We start from the raw sequence: 22,491 nt of genomic DNA on the forward strand, positions 1-22,491 counted from the left end.
ATTTATGTACTTATATTATTATACTAACGTCAATGTATGTGTATTTGTTTACCTAATTTTTATCGCCAAAAATAATACACAAGTCACAAGCTCCACTGAAAACACAGCTAATTAATTATTCTCTCCTAAAAAGCTTTTTGTTTGGAGTCTTTTGACCTGATTTGATAAAGTTTGAGTTTTGGCATCCAATTGGCTTATTAACGAATGGTTGGCTTCTCCTTAAGAGAATATTGTTGGAATGTGCCAAATTTCACATATTTGAGATTTAATTAAGTTATTATTTTTGAAAATATTGGATAGTGTTTTGTCAGTCTCATGTAATCTACTAATATAATATAATTTAAGAATCATATTATATTGATATTTTTCTTGCGTTCACATTGCGTTAAAGTTAAAAAAATTTAGAATTATTAGCACGTTAAAAAGTTTTGGTCCACAGAACCAGATCCGCTCCTGTGCAAAATCCAGATCCGCTCCGCACAGGAGCGAATCTCTTCCGGAAGAGATGTTAGTTGGGCAATTGTTTGAATATAGTAGACAATACATATATTAAGCAATATTGTTGGAATGTGCCAAAATTCACATATTTGGGATTTAATTAAGTTTATAATTTCAAGAATATTGGATGGTATTTTGTCAGTCCCATGTAATCCACTCATATAATATAATTTAAGAATCATATTACATTGTTATTTTTCTTGCATTCACACTGTGTAAAAGTTAAAAAAACGTTGAATCATTAGCACGTTAAAAAGTTTTGGTACACAGCATCCAGATCCCCTCCTCACAGGAGCAGATCTCTTCCCGAAGAGATGTTAGTTGGATATTTGTTTGAATATAATAGACAATGCATATATTAAGCGATATCCTCTTGTTTCTTAATGTAATTATAAACAATAGGCTTCTAATAATGTAAATTTGCTAAAAGAGTTTCTTGGAGGTCTGAGGAATATAAAGAGTCTACTCAAATTTGCATTTCTTGAAAGAAAAAAGAAAGGACAATCTCTAGAAAATCTTATGCTTAGAGTTCAAATGAATTTTAATCAATTAACAATTTAACATCTATGGTAATAATAGAATCTTCCGCAATCTGAGTAGTGCTCCATCAAAGACACTCAATGCAATTGTCAATTCGGTGGGATACAAATTATTCTCTATCAAAAAATGTTCATGCCCACATGCTCAAGAAATTGCGAAGGATTGGAACCTACTCAACTCCTTCTACGAACCAGCCCACTCGAACCTTTTCTACTCATTTCCACAATCCTCATCCACTCCCCAACCCCAACCACAACTGCCATAGCCAAATCCCCAACCTCTGCTGAGGCACTTTGGAACTTCTTGATGAATTCCTGCCAATGTTTATGGTCTGGGTTTGAGATTTTGAGACTCTTGCATCCACATTGGGCCAACTACTTGGACAATCTGGATACGTTTTAATGCTTTGGGCTTGTTGCTTTATTTTTTGTTGTTTTGTATTTGCTATGGGCTTCTGGCCCAATGTTTTCAAAGCCTCATGTACATTTGTAATGTTTTCTCCTTCAAGGCATACTTATTTACCCAAGAAAAAAAAAAAATCCATGGTTATCTCACTTTATTGCTAATTCGCATCCCTACGTAGAGACGTAATTCCGATTCATTTGCCAAAAAAAACTCACACCTCCATTTACTCCTTTGACATTTGAACAAGCATTTCGGGTTGGGAGGTAGAAAAAAAAACACTAGGCTAGATTCCTTGATGATTTTTGAAAGATAGATTTTAAATCGATTCCCAAAGTGATGTTAATAGTCGAATAAGTTTTTATCCCTTTGATATAGTAGATATGATCCATACCTAAACTTTTTCTTTCTTTCTTTTGTCGATGATGTTTATGTTGGACCTCATAGAGCACCCGTAATCTGCCACCGAGCATATAAAGCCCCCTAACCCACACTTAAGTTTATCCACTACATCTAAAAGATAATAACTCCTTGGGCTTCAGACATCCGTATGAGAGAAATAGGTCTAAAAGCGTTATTCTTGAAAGAATTTGGACACACTTTTTTGTTGGGTTAAATTTTTTCAAACAGACCTCAATTTGGGTTGGGCTTGGGAAATAGTACTGGAAAACCCAAACCCAACCTATAACAAAATTTCATTTTTTGTCCTTTAAAAAAAACTAAAAACCTAGACTAACCCAACTCTACCAAGTCCAATCCGAGTCTAGATAGCTAAAATACTTCATACTATTCACAATCCCACCATTAATTTTTAAAATCACACATAATAAAATTTCATAACCACCATATTTATGTGTGATTTTGATATCTCCATATTTTTTTAGAACCTGAACTTGAACTTGTTTAGGGGGCCGTAGAGGAAGACATGCTCGTTCCAAGTTCGAAGTATTTTCCTTATGCATTTATTCTAAAGCCCTAAACGATTTCAACTAGCCCATTTCGGATCGGAAACTTGTTTGAGGAGTCAAATCCTCTGGTCCAATTTGCCATTCACCTTCCGCTCCTTCTTAGTTTGGTTTATTCTACTAATATGTGGTAGCTAAGCTGTTCCGCACAAGTTTGGCCGCCCTATACCCCTACCACAAGGACCAGCTCTTCCCAGAAATATCAGCACTTATACGCCTTTGGTTCATCGAACCGAGCTCTTCCCTCAGCCTCCGCATATGGTAAGTTGGCTTTTCAATGTGACCAAAAGTAATATTGTGGATGTGGTTCAGTCACTTGTGCGGAACAAAATAGCATAAATCTAGGTGACCCTACAATAGCACCCCCTTCGAAGAGGAAGACAAAATAGCATAACACTGGATCGAGACCAAGAGTCCACCTCGGCAAAGTGGGCCTCGAACCACGGCTCAACTAAGTGACTGTCGATTGATGGGCCTTGAATCTCGATCCGACCAAGCCACGAACTGTCGGTCGATGGGCCTTGAATTTCGATCCGATTAAACCACGAACTGTCGATCAACGGGCCTTGAACCTCGATCCGACTGAGTCACTAATTGTTTGTGTGGACAATGTTTTTCTTGAGTGGGTATCAAAAATGGCAAGAGCGTGCTAGAGAAGAAGTTGTGCAAGTCTTTGGAAGTAACCAGCCGGACTATGATGGGATACATGGCCTAAAAGTTGCAAGTGTTTTCTATAAATATTTTCATTTGGAATTTTTTAAAAAAAGAATATTAGTGAACTTGTAGAATTCTTAAACATAATATTAGAATCTTGAATTTTTGAACTTTTGAATCTAAGTATTCTAACATGCAAAGTTCACAACCAATATACTCTCATGAATGCACATGCAACACCACCAATATTTCATTAGGTTGTCAATGCACATATATTGTACTTATCAGACGGTTCTAAATTATAATTCATCTGTCAGTTTGGTAATAATTCCTCATTCTACAGCTCTTTTTTTTCACAGGTAACTATGATTTTGTGGGAGGTTTTAAGGCTATACCCACTAATCGTTGAGCTCACTAACTATGAATTTATTAGTATTTTTTCTTAGTATTTGAAATGAGTAGTTTTGATAAGTAACAATTATTTTTCTTTTAATTTCATTCCATCCAAACGTACTAACACAATATTATTTTTTTTCCAACATTCTTAAAAATTGTTCATACTAACTAAATACTTATAGAAGAATCAATTTCCTTTTCATTTACTTCACTTATGCTCACCAATTCATATCGCTTACGCTCACTAATTCATAGAGTTTAACAAATCAACCGTTTTAATGTAGAGTCCACCCCTCCCACTCATAGCAGTAGCTCACCAACCATCCAACATACCTGAACAACAAGAACCACGTGTCAGGCCGAGTTATTAATTCTAGTGGTCCGATGAGAACCTTCCGGCAATTCTAGTGGTCCGATTAGAACCTTTCGGAATCAGCAAGAGTCATGATAACAGAGAATCCTACTTTTTTTAAAATAAAAATAAAAATTCATTATTTCCTTTTATTTCTTTTTCTCGTGTACCTCATCTCAGCATTGTAAAATGTTGACCACGTAACCTTAAGAATTAAAAAACACAGCTACTGCGATGTGAACGTGACAGTTTGGTTGTGTGCTTGTGCGAAGTACCAAAACTTACATAGCGTCAGATTTGAGGATATATATATATATATATATATATATATATATATTTTTTTTTTTGCCTGTAAACGAGGTTTTGGGCTCATGGCCTGAAAACTATGCCAATATAATACTGGGTAAAGTGAAAGAAAAAAAAAAATAAAAAATAAATACCTACTACATTATGTTTAAATTTACAAATAAGTCCTTGAAATATATTTTGTGCATAATGTCTCATTAACTATCATATTTTGTTGTAAAAAGTAAAATATCCCAATGGCTAGACTATTTTTTTATTAAATGATCATAAGTCCCTTTCTTATAGAATTGCACTTAATCTAGTTTTCTTTATTTACTTATTTATTGAAATAAATTATGACAAAAAATTATACTAATTTAAAGACACATTCTCCACTAAATTTGAATAAATTTACTTTAATTATTAAATAAAAATCTTAAGTAGAAATTTTTTAAACAATTTAAGTAATTTCCTAATTTTTCATGAATATATTGCATTAAAAATATTGTATTATTTATTTAAGTAATTTATTAATTTTGCATGCATATATTATATGAAAAAGAGTGTATTTTTTTTTACGATAAAAAGTTTTATAAGTTTTATTATAAAAGTAGAATTTTAATAATAAATGAATCATTTTAGAAAATGGTAGTTACAAATTTATTTTTTTATTTATTTTTTATGATAAATAATACTAATAATAAAATTAAGGTGAATGTTATAATTAATATTTAGATAAAAGAAAAATAATAATTTTTTTTATAAGAAATGATAAATTTAATGAGAAATGGTAAATAATATTTTTGTAATAGATTTGTCCTTAATTGTAAAAAATTAATAATTTAGGGAACCTTGATATAATTAATATTTATATAACAAATTATTAAAAAAAGAACTTTGATAGTATGAACCTTTGATAGTGTAAGATTTTCGGATTTATTTATTTATTTATTTTTTAAGGTAAACCAAATCTTCGTATGTGTGTGTATGTGATTTTTTGTTAGCAGACAAAAACATGTGAATGTATATAAAAAATTATGCATGTGAACACACACACACACATACACACACACACACACATATATATATATAAGAAATTATTAATTAAAAAAGAACTTTTGATAGAGCCATCCTGCAGTGAAGTAGTGAACCGTTGATAGCGTCGGCTCTTTCGGATCTTGGGCTGAATACCATGTGAATATATATATATGAGGATTATTACATATACAAGGAGTTTTGACCCTTATTTATTATTGGGCTTAAATTATAAAACCCTAATACTATTATTTTTTTTATTATAAAACCCCAACTTGTTTCTAAAAATTCTAATAATATTACAAAGTTATCATTTTACGCTAATTCTGTTAGTTTGGGACGCGCGTGGTCTTCACATGCATTGACAATTAAATTTTAGTGACAAAATTACCCTGTAAGAACATGTGCCAACCATAAAGCCCATGCTACTTTAAAATTTTTTATCATAAAACCCCAACCTGTTTTTAAAAACCCCAATACTATTACAAAATTATCACATTGCCTCAATTACGTCAATGAATCGTTAAGGACTGGTTGAATGATTAAATTACCCTTATGATATACCACTTTATTTAAAAAATAAAATTTTGATATTTTACAATTTCAAAATTACCCTTAGGCAAATATTATAATTTAATTCAAGTTAAATAAAAAATCTTTTGTAGAATTCATAATTTGGTAAACAAAAAACTAAATAAGTCATTAAAATATCATTATTTATTTTATATTTTTGAAAAATTGAATCATTTTCACACAAAAAATTGACTAATTACTATACAATTTAAATATAAAAAATTGACAACAATTAGGATAGTTAATAATTTTTTTTCAATTATGTTTAAATGGCAAACTAATAGATTTTGGATAACCACTAAATTTAGTTTGAGTAAAATTTTAATTACAAAAGTTTAATTCTTCTTTTGAAAAATGTTATAAATAAAAAACCGATTGATTCAAAACTCAATTAGAAGAAGATTTCTAATGTTAGACTTATTATATTTCTAAAAAATAAATAAAATGAAAGGTCTTATCAGTGTTTTAAAAGGAAATGTATAATTTGATGATAAATTTTTTAAAATATTCTTTTAATATCTTCAGTCATAAGTTATTTAAAATTTTAATTCAAACATTAAAATTCAATCATTTTCAGTAGAATAGGTAAACAACGGCTTCTATTATTTAGCATGCTTAGGAGCATTTTTGGAATAACAAAAAAAGTGTAACATCACATGGTTGACACATATCTTTGCAGGGGTAATTTTGTCACTAAAAATATTTTGCTAATTCAATTGAGTACTTTAACGTCACAAACTAACAGAATTGGGGTAAACAGATTGGGATTTTATGATCAAAAATTGAAAATAGTGGGGGTTTTATGATTTTAACCCTTTATTTTTAAACATATCATAAGGTAACACTACAACAAAAATGGTTAGTTACCACATTTCATTTACTACATTTAAACTTTAAACCTTGTAAAAAAGTAAAAATTTCATTTTTAAAACCAAATTTTATTTTAAAAACTAAATATTAATGTCAAGTAATTTTTTAAAAGATAACTTCATATTTACCACATATTTTTTTTTTTATTTACTGCATTTAATGAATGTGTTTAAGTAATGTTTAAGTTTTTAATTTAAATTAATTTAATAAAACACAATTCACGTTTTTGGCTTCAAAACACCGGTCAACTAAAAGCATATTCACGTTTTTTTCCATTATGTTATATAACTCCACAGTCTTCACCAAAAAGCCCTAAAAAGTTGAGCGTATATTGCGTCGATTTCTATCATCACTGATGAATTTGTAGATTTGAGAGTTTGATTTTCTATCATCACTGATGAATATGTAGATTTGAGAGTTTGAATTTGACCAACCAAGCCTGGATCTATGCACTCGTATCTCTGTAAGTTCCTTTCTCTACATAAGCAGCAATGGCGTCCTCTGTAAGTTCCTCTCTCAACTTCTTTGACCTTCAAAAGTTGAATCTCAGCTCTCAAATGTCGTATACGGTTCTCTCTGTCTATATATACAATATATATATATACACACACACACATATAACTTCGTTAGCTTCCATTTATGTTGATCTATTGTTATGAGAAATTCAATTTCTCTACTCAAACGTAGAATCGGTGTTTGTGAAAATTTCCTAATTAGGAATTTATAAATATGTATAACATGTGTGTGTATGTGTGTGTGTATATATATATATTTGCATATTTTCGTCAAATACTTGAAATTGTGATGATTCTATTAGGTTTTATATTACATTCCCAATCTATATATACAAATTCATATGTTTATGTTATATTTACATGCTATGTCTTCTCTACTATTCTGTTTTTAGAAATTTTTATATACAACAACATGATTTCTTTGTTCTGATATCTTTGATTGTTTGTTGCATGAAATTGAATTGATTTGAGGATCTTCTCTATAGCAGAGTATTTGTATGACTTCCAAATGTTCGACAAAATGTCTCTATAATGTTTCACTTTGGTATTTCTATATTGCTTGACACTTAATATAATACATGCAATGTATGTGTTGTTATATAGGTGAAATGGCCCAAAACCATTCCCGGGTTCTTTCTTTCCATCATTTTGTTTTCCCATCAAATTCAAAGTGCTTCACTGTGTATCTAAATTCAAATTGGATGCCTATAGTTTAAGGTTCGTATTTATGGGGACAATGTGTATGAATTTGTTTGGTTTGTGCATATGCAAATGCTTTGTTGCTTTGATGTACTTCTGTCACTACAAAACATGGTTTGTTTCATCAAAAGGTACATGTAGGTTTCAAGTAGGTTGACAAAGATGATGGACAAAGTCTGGTCTCGCATTACTAACAGGTTATTTTAGTTAGCACATAATGTATAAAAATTATATATCCTTTGGGCTATTTGAACATTAGTGCATTAATCCCACGTCTCTGCAGATGCAAAATTTAGTTAGAATTTCAAGAAATATTAACATCGAAAAACAACTATAAGACTTTCTTGTCACTGAGAATGTTGCATGATAATTCTACACAATAGAACCTCTATCCAACTAGTGAATGACTATTTGTATTTTAACTCTAGTCAGAGTATATGATAGATCATAAGAAGTTAACACACACACGGTACCTGAACTTTTTGTATTTTAAATCTTCTATAAGTGGTTGTAAGTACACATTAATTTTAGGTTTGCTGATATGGCTCAAGTTAATATATTTTTAATGCTTTTAGTTTCAGTAAATTTCAATCTGGAACTAGTGTATGTTGCTTGATTGCTTTGAGATCGCTTTTTATTTTTTCTTAATTATTCATAAAAAAATGCCGTGCTGTTTCTGCTTCTTTTTCACTCCCTGTCCAAGAAAAAACTTTTTTCTTAATTAAGGAGTTATGTAGGTTTCAGTTTTTGTGTTTCACAATTGGTTCATCAACATAGCAAATTACTATATTATGTTGAAATTCGAACCTTAAAATGATTTCATTATAGGAAATTAAATGTAGCTTTAACACATAGAACCCTAGAGATATTATTAGTCTCTGTTTTTAGAAAATTATTATATACAACAACATGATTTCTATGTTCCGTTCTCTTTGCATTGTTTGTTGCATGAAATTGAATTGATTTGAGGATTTTTTGTATTTTAATTTTACTTGTTTCAATAAAATGAAATTATGAGTTTGTATTTGTAGAGCTTCGATAAAATATAAAAATGGAGCTAGAAGGTTTGTTGATATGGCTCAAGCTAATGCTGGAAACCCAGATAAGATCATGTGCCATTGCAGGCACTGTTTAAATGCATGTTATCAGCACTTTGATATCGTGTTTGCACATGTGGTGATGTTTGGAATAGAACCAACATACAAAACTTGGGTTTTTCATGGAGAAAGTCCTATGTCTCAACAAGATGAAGGAGATAGAGATGATGTGGAAATGACAGAGGCGTGTAGGATGTATAGAAATGTTTATTTTAGTAGTGATGATGATGGTGACAATGACGATGGTAATGATATTATAGAGCCTACAAATGAAGGAAGAGAAACGGAATTCAAAATTTTTTTGGAAGATACCAAAAGACATCTATATCCTAGTTGCACAAAGTATACTAGGATTTCTGCCATTATTGCTTTATACAAGCACAAAACTGCATATAATCTATCTGATACAGGATTTAGTGCACTCCTTAAAATAGTGGATGACATGCTCCCAGATGACAACACACTTCCCCTTAGTTTTTATGAAACAAAAAAGTTACTCAAGACATTTGATTTGGGGTATGAAAAGATACATGCCTGTATTAATGATTGTTATTTGTTTCGAAAAAAGAAAAAAAGTCTGGATAAATGTCCAAAATGCGATACTTCACGATGGAAAGTCAACACACATACTAAAAAGATTCAAAATAATGTTCCAACAAAGCTGTTGCGGTACTTTCCAATAATACCAAGACTAAGGAGAATGTTTAAGTCAACTAATAAGGTAGAAGGATTATTGTGGCATTCTACTCACAGAAGTTCAGATGGGAAGATGCGACACCCAGTTGATTCCCTTGCATAGGACACAATTGATCAAAAGTGGCCCGATTTTGCATTAGATCCCAAAAATTTGAGGCTTGGCCTATCTTCTGATGGGTTCAATCCATTTGGGGATCTTAGCTCTAGATATAGTTGTTGGCCAGTGATGTATAATCTTCCTGAATTGTCATGCATGTCTAAAGAGAATATGATTCTCACATTATTAATCCCAGGGCCAAAACAACAAGGGAATGACATTGATGTATACTTACAACCACTTATAGAAGATTTAAAAGAGTTATGGGACAAAGGTGTGGAGGTTTATGATGCACACAGTAAGATGAGGTTTAATTTGAAGGCGGTTTTGATGTGGACAATGAATGATCTTCCAGCTTTTTCTAATCTCTCTGGTTATGGAACAAAGGGTAAAACAGCTTGTCCAACATGTGATGCTGACACATGCTCTCAATGGCTGATTCATTGTAAGAAACATGTTTACTTGGGCCACCGACGATTCCTTTCTTACAATCACCCATTTCGAAGGAAAAAACGTTGGTTGAATGGAAATGAAGAAAGAAGGGGGAAACCTAAAATTTTGTCCGGAACAGACATTCTTCGTGTAGTTAAGAATATTAAAAAGGAATGGGGAAAATATAAAAAACAAGATAAAAAGCGAAAGAAGTGTGAGAAAACTTCGGATTGTCCTTGGAAGAAGAAATTTATTTTTTTCGAGTTACCATATTGGGAGGTAAATAATTTGTATTAAAATAAATATAATGTTTTAAACATTTTTCAGTTGCATATGGTGTGCATAACGTTACTAATTATTATTATTATTTTTTTCACTTGGCATGCTAGGTATTACTTTTGCGTCATAATTTAGATGTGATGCACATTGAAAAAAATGTGTGCGAGAGTATTATTGGAACGTTATTGGATATGAAAGGAAAATCAAAGGATGGTCTCAATTCACATTTGGATTTGCAAGAGATGTGCATTAGGGATGAATTGCATCCAATAAAGAGAGACAATAAATTTTACTTGCCAGCAGGACCTCACACGTTATTAAAGATGGAGAAACGGCGTTTCTGTGAAAGGTTACAACAGTTAAAATTACCTGATGGTTATAGTTCTAATATTGGGAAATGTGTCTTGATAGATGAATGCAAGATACTTGGCTTAAAGTCACATGATTATCATGTCTTAATGCAACAATTGTTACCAGTTGCATTACGGGGTAGTCTACAGAAGGGTTCTAGGAATGCAATATTTTGACTGTGTGCATATTTTAATGAAGTATGTCAACGGGTGATCGATAAAAACTCCTTAGAAAATGTGAGAATGATATTGCAGAGACTTTGTGCACGCTTGAAAGATTTTTTCCTCCATCTTTCTTTGACGTGATGGTTCATTTAACAATTCACATTGCAAGAGAAGCTCGCATTTGTGGACCGGTACAATATCGTTGAATGTATCCATTTGAGAGGTATTTAACTTCTTAGGTTATGCAATTGTTAATTTTTTTCAATTCTTATTTCATGTAACATTTTGTTTTCAATTCTTAGGTTATGCATTTATTAATGCCTTCTGACATGTTGGAGATAGCGCATCGTTATGTGTTATTCAATAATCCAGAAGTGGTACCGTATATTGAGTAAGTGTAAAGGCACCGAAAATTGTTAATATATAATTTAATTTTATAACTAGCTTAACATTTTTCTTTTCGTATTTGTTTTTCATATAGAATTCATTTGAAGGAGCTTAAGTGTTTGGACAAGCGTCTCTTAAGGAATAAAAATGAACTATTAAGGAAACATATAGAGACTTTTTTTGCATGGCTCGCTGATAAAGTACAAGCAAGTGGTAGTGATGTGTCAGAAATGTTGAAGTGCCTTGCAAATGGGCCCAGAAAAATGTAATAACCCATTCTGGTTGTATCATTAATAGGCAGAGGTTTCACACAAGGGATGTTGAGAGAAGCACACAAAATAGTGGTGTTTCTTTAGAGGCTGAAACTGTTTGTCAATCTAGTGCTAGAGACACAAATCAAGCTGTGGGGAGAATATCTTACTATGGGGTTTTGAAGCACATCATATTTTTAGACTACTATTCATTAAAAGTTCCAATATTTAATTGTGAGTGGGCGAACATCAATACTGGTGTCAAAGTTGATGAAGGATTTACATTGGTTAACCTCCACGAAGGTCAAAGTCAATTTGAACGAGATCCATTTATTCTTGCATCACAAGCAAAACAAATTTTTTATTCTAGAGACACTGAAAATTCAAGTTGGTATGTTGTTCTTAAAGCACCGCCAAGAGGGTTTTATGAGTCGGATACTTTTGAAGATAATGCATATGTTCCACCCACGCCATTAGATGTATCAAAACTTGGGTCAAATGTTAACGATGATGATGAGCATTATGCACGGTTGGGTTGTGAGGGCGTGACTGTAAATGTGCCAGCTGATGGAAACAAGAAAAAGAAAAAGCTGAAAACCAAAAAATGGGTGCTTAATAGCTGTTGATTTATGGATTAATTCAAAGTGGGTGCTTAATAGCTGTTGATTTTTATGTCTTGTGGTTATGTTTTGAATATATATGCTGCTAAAATAATGGGTTGCCAGAATTTTCAGCCTCTAAAGAAACCACAAAATAATGGGAGTATATGCTGCTGAGGGTATTATGTTTATCCCTGCACAAGTAAGTATTGAATTTCTTCTATTCTCTATAGAAGAAAATTTTCTTATTACTTAAGTCTTACGAATTGGTTGATGAATACTTTGTTTTGCATGTTTGAAGTCATCCAAGCAAGGTGCTAACATAGCAAAAAAATCACAGCAAGCTGCTAACTGCAATCAAAGTGCTGAGGGTATTATGTTCAGCCATGTAGAGGTATATTTTGACTTGACTTTGCATAATTGATGTTTTTCTAGTTACTTAAGTTTTATGAAAATGTTAATGTCTATCTCGTTTTGCAAATTTGAAGTCATCCAAGCAATGTGCTAAGATGGTAAAAAAACCACAGCAAGCTGCTAACTGCAATCAAAGTGCTGAGGGTATTATGTTCAGCCATGTAGAGGTAAATTCTGACTTGACTTTGCATAATTGATGTTTTTCTAGTTACTTAAGTTTTATGAAAATGTTAATGTCTATCTTATTTTGCATATTTGAAGTCATCCAAGCAATGTGCTAAGATGGTAAAAATACAACAACAAGCTGCTAAGTGCAATCAAGGTGCTGAGGGTTTTATGTTCAACCATGTAGAGGTAAGATCTGACTTTACTTTGCATATTTAAAGGTTTTTCTAATTGCTCAAGTTTTATGAATTTGTTAAAATCTATCTTGTTTTGCATGTTTGAATTCATCCAAGCAAGGTGCTAATATAGCAAAAAAATTGCAGCAAGCTGCTAACTGCAATCAAAGTGCTGAGGGTATTATATTCAGCCATGTAGAGGTAAATTCTGACTTGACTTTGCATAATTGATGTTTTTCTAGTTACGTAAGTTTTATGAAAATGCTTATTTTGCATATTTGAAGTCATCCAAGCAAGGTGCTAAAAGAACAAAAAAACAACTCGCTATTATAGCTTCGATGAGGAATCAAAGCACAGATGGTATCAGCATATCAGAGGGGGTTTCTAGTTCTCCACGCACAACTTCTAGTGATCATATCATAGCAGTTGCTGGTGTTAGAAAGGGCAAGGGGAAGGCAATACTAGAAGACTTGGGCAGAAGATGTAGTGAACCAATTTCAGTGACAAGAGAGCAAGGTGCTAAGAGAGCAAAAAAAGAACAGCGAGCTGTTATAGCTTTGATGAGAAATCAAAGCACTAATGGTATCTACATATCAGAGGGGGTTTCCAATTCTCCACACATACCTTCTAGAGATGATATCATAGGAGTCGTTGGGGCTACATCTGATCCTATTGAAAATCACAATGAGAGCACAACGGATACCCAGGAAAAGAAGGGTAGGGGGAATGCAAAACTGAAAGATTTGGGTATAGAAAAGAGTGAACCAATTTCAATGACATTTAATGAAAGAGGGCAGCCAATTGGGAAGGAAGCTGCTAAATATACTAGTTGTTTGGGGATACTAGCAAGGGAGATGGTGAAAATCACATTCAAATCTTGGAAACTTGTGCCGAAGGTAACCAAAGAGTGATTGTGGACATGTATAAAGGTACTAGCAAATTTATTATGCTTTCATTATTATGAGTATTATGATTAGTATCCCTTTTTTTTTTTTTTTTTTTTTTTTAATTCTTGTGTTTTACTAAACTCGTGTAGGAAAGATTTGTGGTCCCGTATTGTCATAAGAAAATGACTTTTAAACTCATGGGACGAAATTGGTGTGGGCATAAATCGAAAGTTACAAGAAAGATAAGGGATGTGGGAAAAAATTCACGTGCTGCCGCTCTTATGAAACCGGACAATGTCAGATCAATGGAAGAATGGATGGAATTTGTTAGAAAACGTTGTTCTAAAGAGTCCAAGGTAAAAATGATCTCTTTAGCTCTGTATTTCTTAGTTTATGTTTGAGTAATGTTGCTAGTGTGCTGCTGAAAAGCAATATGAAGTCTATTTCGATTGCTATAAGTTTCATATATTAGCCCAACGACCTTTAAAATAGACTATGACCTTTAAAATATACTAGTAATGTTGCTATTATGCTACTTAATTTGGTTGTTTTCTCCAAGTTTGGTCTGATATGTAGACTCTTCTTCTAAAATTTATTTTCAGTAATTAATTAGCATATGACATCATATTAAACAATCATTATGATGAGATCATTTACTACAAGGTTGAGGGATTTGGAAGTGGAGTCAGAAACAATCATCCAGAACAAAAAATGAAACAACTCGGGATTTTTTTATTTTTTATTTTTAAAAGTGATTTGAATGTGATGCAGGGTTTGGTTTCTCACTTGCTCATGAAGTGGCTAAATTTTTGGAAGGCCACCTTCACTCTGATGTTTTTGCTTGTCATATGATCAATATATTTTATCATGCATTATCATTGTTGTCATCAGCATCATCTCTTGCTATATTTGTGTATTTTTGTGTATATATATATATGTGTGTGTGTGTGTTTATGATTTTTAACTTGTATGTTCTGTAGGCAGAAAGTGAAAAATTTAGACAAATGAGAGCTTGGCAGAAAACTCAACGCACTATGAGTCGTAAAGGCTATGCTCGGTTAGAGGCTGAAATGGTACCACTAATTGTTTCCTTGTTTCATTGCATATGCTTTGGGTTATAATAGTTGTTAATGTAAATGTTGTATTCTTTAAGAATATAAATATATATAATTACTGATTGATTTCTGTATGTATAACTATTATGTAGAGAAATGAGAGTGCTACACCTGATTTGATGTCAAGAGTTGATGTATGGATTAAAGGACATTTGAGAAAAAATGGGCAACCACTTAATGAAACAACTCGGGAGACAATGGTAATACTTGTTTCCTCCTTATTTAACTTAATCATTAATATTTGATAAACTAATAATCATATATTATGCACAATATTGCAGAGGAAAGTGCAAGAAATTTCCAAGACTTCCGAGAACACAGGCACTATCCATGATGATGCTCTCTCAAAAGCATTTGGGCCAGAACGTCCGGGGAGAGTCCGAGGACTTGGTTTTGGGGTAACTCCCTCAAAAGTGGATGCACAAATACACCAACGCGAACAATAAAAAAAAAAATGAGGCTCAGATACAATATATCGTCAATCAACAAATGGAAGCCTTTAGAGTGGGGGTTACAAGTGAAATTAATCAACCAAAATCCATGATGGTAAGTAATTTTCTTCATCCTATTCTGTTGAAGTATCCTAATCTGTTGAAGTATGCAATGATTCTTATGTGACAACTCTATTTGTTCATCTTTGGCAGTCAAGTGGTAATTCAAGTGCTCTGCCCAATGACACTCCCAACGTTCAGCCTAATACTAATCATATTAATAGATTGGAATGTGATTTGTTAGATTGGGGTGGGTCAAGACAAGTGGTTGCTAGTGGTGAAATAGCTTCGACCGATCCTAGTGCTACTATAGAGGGTGTTCTACTTGGTCCCGACTGTTGGAAAGTGTGGCTGAACTATGTTAATGACACTGAAGCAACATTGTATAGGGCAAGCCGCAATTACTTTTACCTGGAAGAAGCTAAAGGGGAACCAGTTGCATGGCCAAGCAAGTTCATCAAGATAAAGTAGTGCTTCTTTTGGGAAGGTACCCTCTATAACCTATACAAATATTTATATGCACTTGTTCTTGCGCTTGTTCTTACAAAGTAAACATAGTAATTTATGAAGCTCCTGAAATCAGCACCAATATTTATTTTGGTTAAAGAATGTATTATAAACCTCCAGAGATAACTGCTTAATTATGGTATTTGTGTGTGTATATATATATGGTGCATATATATATATATTAATGTATGTGTGATTTGTGATGATAAATAGAAAGAGAACGAAGGGTAAAGAACAAAAAGTTTGGGGTAGCTTTGTTCTGTGATCTGATCTCTGATCTGATCTGTGTGATATATATAATGCTCGTAGAGGTCATGTTTAAATAAAAATAACCTGTAGAGGTCATGTTTGGTTAGGAACTTAGGACCTGCTGGTTAGTGGTTAGAGTGTACTAGGGGCTCATTTAATGGGATGGGTGTTTTTCTACTGTTGCTGGGGGCTGTTTGTTTTGACTTTTGGCAGATGAGTTTCAGCTTCCTTCTATTTCAATCAAATTATAATCATTAGTAAACCATGTTGCTGGGGCTGTTTGTTTTTATCGTGCAGGATTGTGTGCAATGTGCAGTAAAGCAAGTGATTGACGTCAATGATGGAAACAAGATGTTGGTACTGTGGTCCTTGTTGCGTTGTTCGACACCTATTCATCGATCATTGGCCTTTTCTTCGTTTTCTTTCTCTGCTCTCACTAGATTTCATAACAATTGTAATATACTTGAATGATTTGAGTTGTTTGATGATTGAATAGTAAAATATGGTTTTAACTTGTATAGTGGCCGGACAAGCTTTCGGTTTATTAATTGTTATACGATGAGATGAAATGGTGTGCATTAATTGTCTTTGGGGGCATAATTGTTTTATTATGAAGCTTTTATAGGTGCAGCAACATGCCTATTGCTCTGGGATGAAATGAATTTTTTTTTTTTTCAAGTTGCTTTCTACAGGGTGTAAAAAACCTGGTAAAATGTTATTACAATATTTAAAAAAATCTATTAACCGGATGACAAGTGCATGGTTATTTACATGGTTTAATTGGATGCGGTAATAAAATTCACTATTTACCGCATGGCTTGTTATCGCATATGAGTTAACCTTGTAAGAGGTATTTACAAGATTTTTTTTCATCTTGCAAGTATTCATTTCTTTTGTTGTGTAATTTAATAAGCTCTTAATTAACCGTTCTTTGACAGAATTGGGGCAAAGTGATAACTTGGTAATATTGTTAGGGTTTATACAAACAAGTTGGGGTTTTATGATAAAAATGATTTAAGCCCTTTATTATTTTATGAAATTAAAGTCATAAAATTGAAAAAACACTATTCATTTGCCAAGCTACCATTACATTAATTTATAGATATTTCTTTTTGTGCACACATGTACTTTTTTTTTGTTTTTCTTTTTTTTCTGCAAGTGTGGCATTGAAAATAATAAGGGTATTAAGTTATAATATCAATGTCAGTATTTTAGTCAATTTTATTTTTTAAATATCAGGACCACGACTTCATATAAACGATAAATAAGAGTGTGTGTGTATATATATATATATAAAAGTGTAGATAGTGGAGGAGATTCATCAATTTTATTTTATTTTATTTTATTTTTTTATTTTTTTTTTATTTTTTTCTGGAACTGTAAACATCCAATCGTATAAATTAAGGAGTCTACATCAATCATCATGTTATAATTAAGGAGTTCTCCAACATGCATGTGATATCTATATAGAAATGATGCATTTGATATATATATGTAAGAAATTATGCATTCTTTTGATAGCGCGGTCCATGCAGTGAACCTTCATTAGTGTCCGCTCGAATACCCTCTGTCACGCTCTTCACTATAAATAACCCACAGGTAGCTCAGCACCCTTGCACAAAAAACTCTCTCTCTCTCTCTCTCTCTCACACACACACACACACACACAAACGCACACCAATTAAGATTAGAAATCTATACCATTCCACCTGGCCTTCTTTCCTCTATCTCATCTAGTATTTCTCTACGATCGAGAAACTTTTGTGGAAGTAGAGATAGAAATGATGTACACTTCGATTCCAGTGTCATGTGTTGTTTTTATTATGATGTGGGCATGGAAGGTCTTGAATTGGGTGTGGTTCAGACCAAAGTATTTAGAGAAGTTCTTGAGAGAGCAAGGTTTCAATGGAAAGTTGGAAACTCCTATCGTATGTTCTTTGGAGATGATAGAGAGAGCTCTATGTTGATCAAACAAGCTCTGTCCAAGCCCATCAATATCTCTGATGACATCGAGCAACGTGCCACACCCCACATCCTCAATACCGTGTCCAACTGTGGTATGTTTTTTATTCACAAGCTAGCGATCTCCGAACCATGCATGGTATACATGTTTCCAAAAGCTAGTCAGACTTGCTACACCCGTATTATTTTACATATTTCACATTAGACTTGTCACTATATCAGATTTGATCCGAATCTAATTCGATCATCCAAATATGAATTGAATAAAAAATTTAATAGTTCCATAATGATTCTAATCTAATAATTTATTATCCTAATAAATCGAATATGAATTATAGGTAATCCGATCTGACCGTGATTCGATTCAATTAAAATTATACATATATAGTTATTACATTACAATATATTATATATGAACGTTATATATATTAACTATATACTATTAAATTCATATATATTAATTATCTACCATTATATTCATTTGGTTGCATAGTTATATTATGTACTATCCTCTATGTACGGATTAACAATTCTCCAATCCATCTAAACTTATATTTAGACATGTCAGTGGAAAATATTTTATTCTGATTTCTCTAACTATTTAAGATATGAATAGGAACATTCAATCTGATAACCTGTTAACTATCTGAATCTGATAACTCATTAGCTAAATAAATAAGATATGGATTTACTCATTTTGGTCCGTTGATAGGGCTATATCACTCCCATTGTTTACATTGGTTGTTCAATTAGAGGATAAAAAAAAAAAAAGATAAAGGTATGGAAATATCTTTATATGAACAAAAAAAATAATTTTTAATTAATTTTCATTTTAAATAAAATTATGAATCTAAATGCAATCATCAATATGCAATCATTAATTTGTTATATATATATAATTGATTTTTTTGTTAACCCGAGTGAGTGTTACTTGCAGGTAAGAATTCCTTTATGTGGGTTGGACGGATACCAAGATTGCACATCACAGAACCTGAACTAGTAAGGGAAGTGTTGACCAAGTATTATAAATTTCAGAATAATTATAGGGCACTTGATCCCATAACCAAGATACTTCTAACTGGAATAGGAAGCTTAGAGGGTGACAAATGGGCTATGAACAAAAGAATTATTAACCCTGCTTTTCGTATGGAGAAGTTGACGGTACTTGTATATATATATATACATATCATACATGCGTTTTCAACTTGTGTTTGTGTGGAAATGAATTTAACAAGCCTTCCAAATTGATTAATTTGAATCATAAATATGCTTGATTAACCAAATTAAGCATTTAACTTCTCTAGCAAATCTAATACAGATGATTCTTGGGTTACTTAATTTTGTTTTTGTTTTTGTTTTTTATAGCTTATGTTACCTGCATTTCATTCGAGTTGTATTGAGATAACTAACAAATGGGAGAAGATGGTCTCTGCTGGAGCAGGATCATGTGAGGTAGATGTGTTTCCTGATCTTGAAACTTTAAGCGCGCTGCGATGCGATTTTGAGGACATTGTTTGGAAGTAGCTATGAAGAAGGAAAAGATACACTCCACCTTATGAAAGAATTAACCGAGCTTACAATTCAGGTTATACAGTCTGTTTACATCCCAGGCCGGAGGTACGTACGTAAAACTCATAAAGTTCAAAATGTTTCTACTTAAACTACACTAATTCCGCTTCTGTTACATACATAGATGATGAATATTCAAGCTGTCCGTCTTCTATGTGTAGCTTTTTTCCAACTAAGACAAACAGAAGGATGAAAGAAATCGACAAAATAGTGTGCGGTTCGATAAGTAATATCATCAATAGAAGACTCAAGGCAATGAAGACAAGAGAAGCTGGTAGTGATAACTTATTGGGTATATTACTGGAATCTAGTATGGAAGAGATCCAAAAAAATGGAAACAACCAGAAGAGTGGATTAAGTATTCAAGAGGTGATCAATGAGTGCAAGCTATTCTACTTTGCTGGGCAGGACACCACCTCTACTTTGCTTGTGTGGACCATGTTTTTCTTGAGTAGGTATCCAGTATGGCAAGAGCGCGCTAGAGAAGAAGTTGTGCAAGTCTTTGGAAATAATAAACCTGACTATGATGGGATAAATCGCCTAAAAGTTGTTAACTGTTTTCTATATATTATCTTTTGGAATTCTAGAAAAAAAATAGGGATAATTACACATACATAGAGTTTTGGATTCTTAAAGTCATTATGTTTCGAAAAAATGAAATTGACTAAAATGAACATGAAAAATCACTGTTCATTTTCTTGCACAAAAGAGATAGTGAAAATAGTAAGACTAGTTTGGATAAATGAATAATATTTTTTCATAATCACGTCAGTTTTTTGGTCAATTCCATTTTTGTAAATTATCATGGCTTTGACTCCATAAAATAATAAATACGAGTCCAAAACTTCATGTATAGGTAATTATCCCTAAGATACATTAGTGAACTTGTTTGAATTCTTAAACATAATATTGGAATTTAGAATTCTTGAAAATTTTCAATAAACATGCAAGTTCATAACCAATATATTCTCATGAATGCAGAACCAAGGTTTGCTGAAGGAGTGTCAAAGGCAACTAAGAGCCAAGTCTCATATTTTCCCTTCAGCTGGGGACCCCGGATGTGCCCTGGACAAAACTTCGCAATGTTAGAAGCCAAAGTGGCCATGGCGCTCATTCTGCAATGCTTCTCCTTTCAACTTTCACCATCCTATGTCCATGCTCCTTACACTCTCATAACTATGCAACCCCAATATGGTGCTCACATGATTTTGCACAAACTATAGCGTGCTTTCAAATTCATCATACGATCGACCACAAGTTTCCATATATGGTTCGATGGTTGTTTTGCACTTGCCAAAGTTCAGGAATTTGTTGGCCGGAGTGCCTGCTGGTCTCTTTGTTGGGCATTTCTCTCTATCGCGTCATCTGCATTTTGTTTTCCTTGGTTGTACTTCTTTTTGCCATGTTCTGTTGAGCTTAATAATATTCCTTTTGATTGCGTGATTGTTATGAAAATAGTTTGTAGGGTTAAGTGCATTATGACCAGATTGCACAAAATCTCCTCGAATTAAAAAATGCCCCCTAAACTATAGGAGTGTTGCAATTTACCCCACACTATCAAACAACGTTAACTAAGAAATGAAATTACCATTCTATCCATCAATTAAACTACTCGTTTCATTACTTTGAGTATTGATGTGGCACTTATTATCCCTATATCAAATCAAAATTTTAACAAGTCATCCTATCTTAATCAATAATTTTGCTGACGGGATATATAAACAAGTATTTTTACTTACCAAAAAATATATATATATAAACAAGTATTTTTAATATATTTAAATTAGTAATTGAGTTGTCATCCTTTAATTGGAGGGAGTTATAATTTGTTATATATATATACATATATATATAACAAATTTGCTTCTTGCTTCTTCCCCATCCATGGACGCCATCACCGCTATCTCCCATGGCGGCACTTAAGATAGAAAATTAAACACATTTATCAACAGATCCAACCCAATTGGAGAATACCCGTATTAGAAAATTGGGAAAGAAAAAATATCCATTCATCTACAATTTTGTACAACAGACGTTAATAAATACAGAGTTCCCTAAATAGAAAAGGAAAGAAATCAATCTCCTAAAATCGGTAATCAATAAATCAATCTCCTAAAATCTGCAGGATAATTCTAGAAAGATATAATATGGTACAATAATTAGAAAAGGAAACAAAATTTCTTGGTGGAAATTCTTTCGTAGGACTCGGAGAAGATTAAGGCGCAATACTCCCCCTTAAGTTGGAGCATGAATATCAATCATGCCCAACTTGCAAAGAAGACGTTGAAAATGATCACTTGCTAACGGCTTCGTAAAGACATCAGCAAGCTGCTTAGATGAATCTAAATAAGCTGTTCGAACCAACCCACGCTGAATTTTTTCACGAATGAAATGGCAATCCAATTCAATGTGCTTTGTGCGCTCATGAAAGACAGGGTTGGCAGCAATATGAAGAGCGGCTTGATTATCACAAAATAAAGTAGATGTTGGTGAAGTGGCCCCAAAATCAGCCAAAAGAAAAGTTAGCCACTTGAGCTCACATGTTGCTTGAGCCATGGCATGATATTCAGCTTTAGCAGATAAACGTGAAACAACATGTTTTTTAGTCCTCCAAGAGATCGGACTTGAACCAAGAAAACTGCAATATCCACTTGTAGACTGGCGTGCAATTGGACAACTAGCCCAATCAGAATCAAGATAAGCTATAAGTTGAAGAGAACTCATAGAAGACAATAAAATACCCTTACCCGAACAGCCTTTCAGATAACGTAAAAGACGTAAAACAGTATCGCAATGAGGTTTCCGTGGAGCCTGCATAA

General features: G+C 32.8%; 1 protein-coding gene and 1 pseudogene across 1 annotated transcript; both read left to right on the plus strand.

The window, feature by feature from the left end:
• The first annotated feature begins 8,858 nt into the window (after nucleotides 1-8,858).
• Nucleotides 8,859-10,912, plus strand: LOC132270307 (uncharacterized). The gene is made up of 3 exons (XM_059771491.1): nucleotides 8,859-9,417; nucleotides 9,718-10,385; nucleotides 10,496-10,912. Exons 1-3 carry the CDS (start codon nucleotides 8,859-8,861, stop codon nucleotides 10,910-10,912), a joined length of 1,644 nt encoding a protein of 547 aa, XP_059627474.1.
• Nucleotides 10,913-17,922: 7,010 nt separating this feature from the next.
• On the plus strand, nucleotides 17,923-20,895 carry LOC132270308 (7-deoxyloganic acid hydroxylase-like; annotated as a pseudogene).
• Nucleotides 20,896-22,491: the final 1,596 nt, after the last annotated feature.

This window comes from Cornus florida, unplaced genomic scaffold, assembly GCF_030987335.1.
Source record: "Cornus florida cultivar Cherokee Brave unplaced genomic scaffold, ASM3098733v1 CherokeeBrave_3.0.0_Hap2_Chr08, whole genome shotgun sequence".
In the NCBI taxonomy this organism is placed as follows: Eukaryota; Viridiplantae; Streptophyta; class Magnoliopsida; order Cornales; family Cornaceae; genus Cornus; species Cornus florida.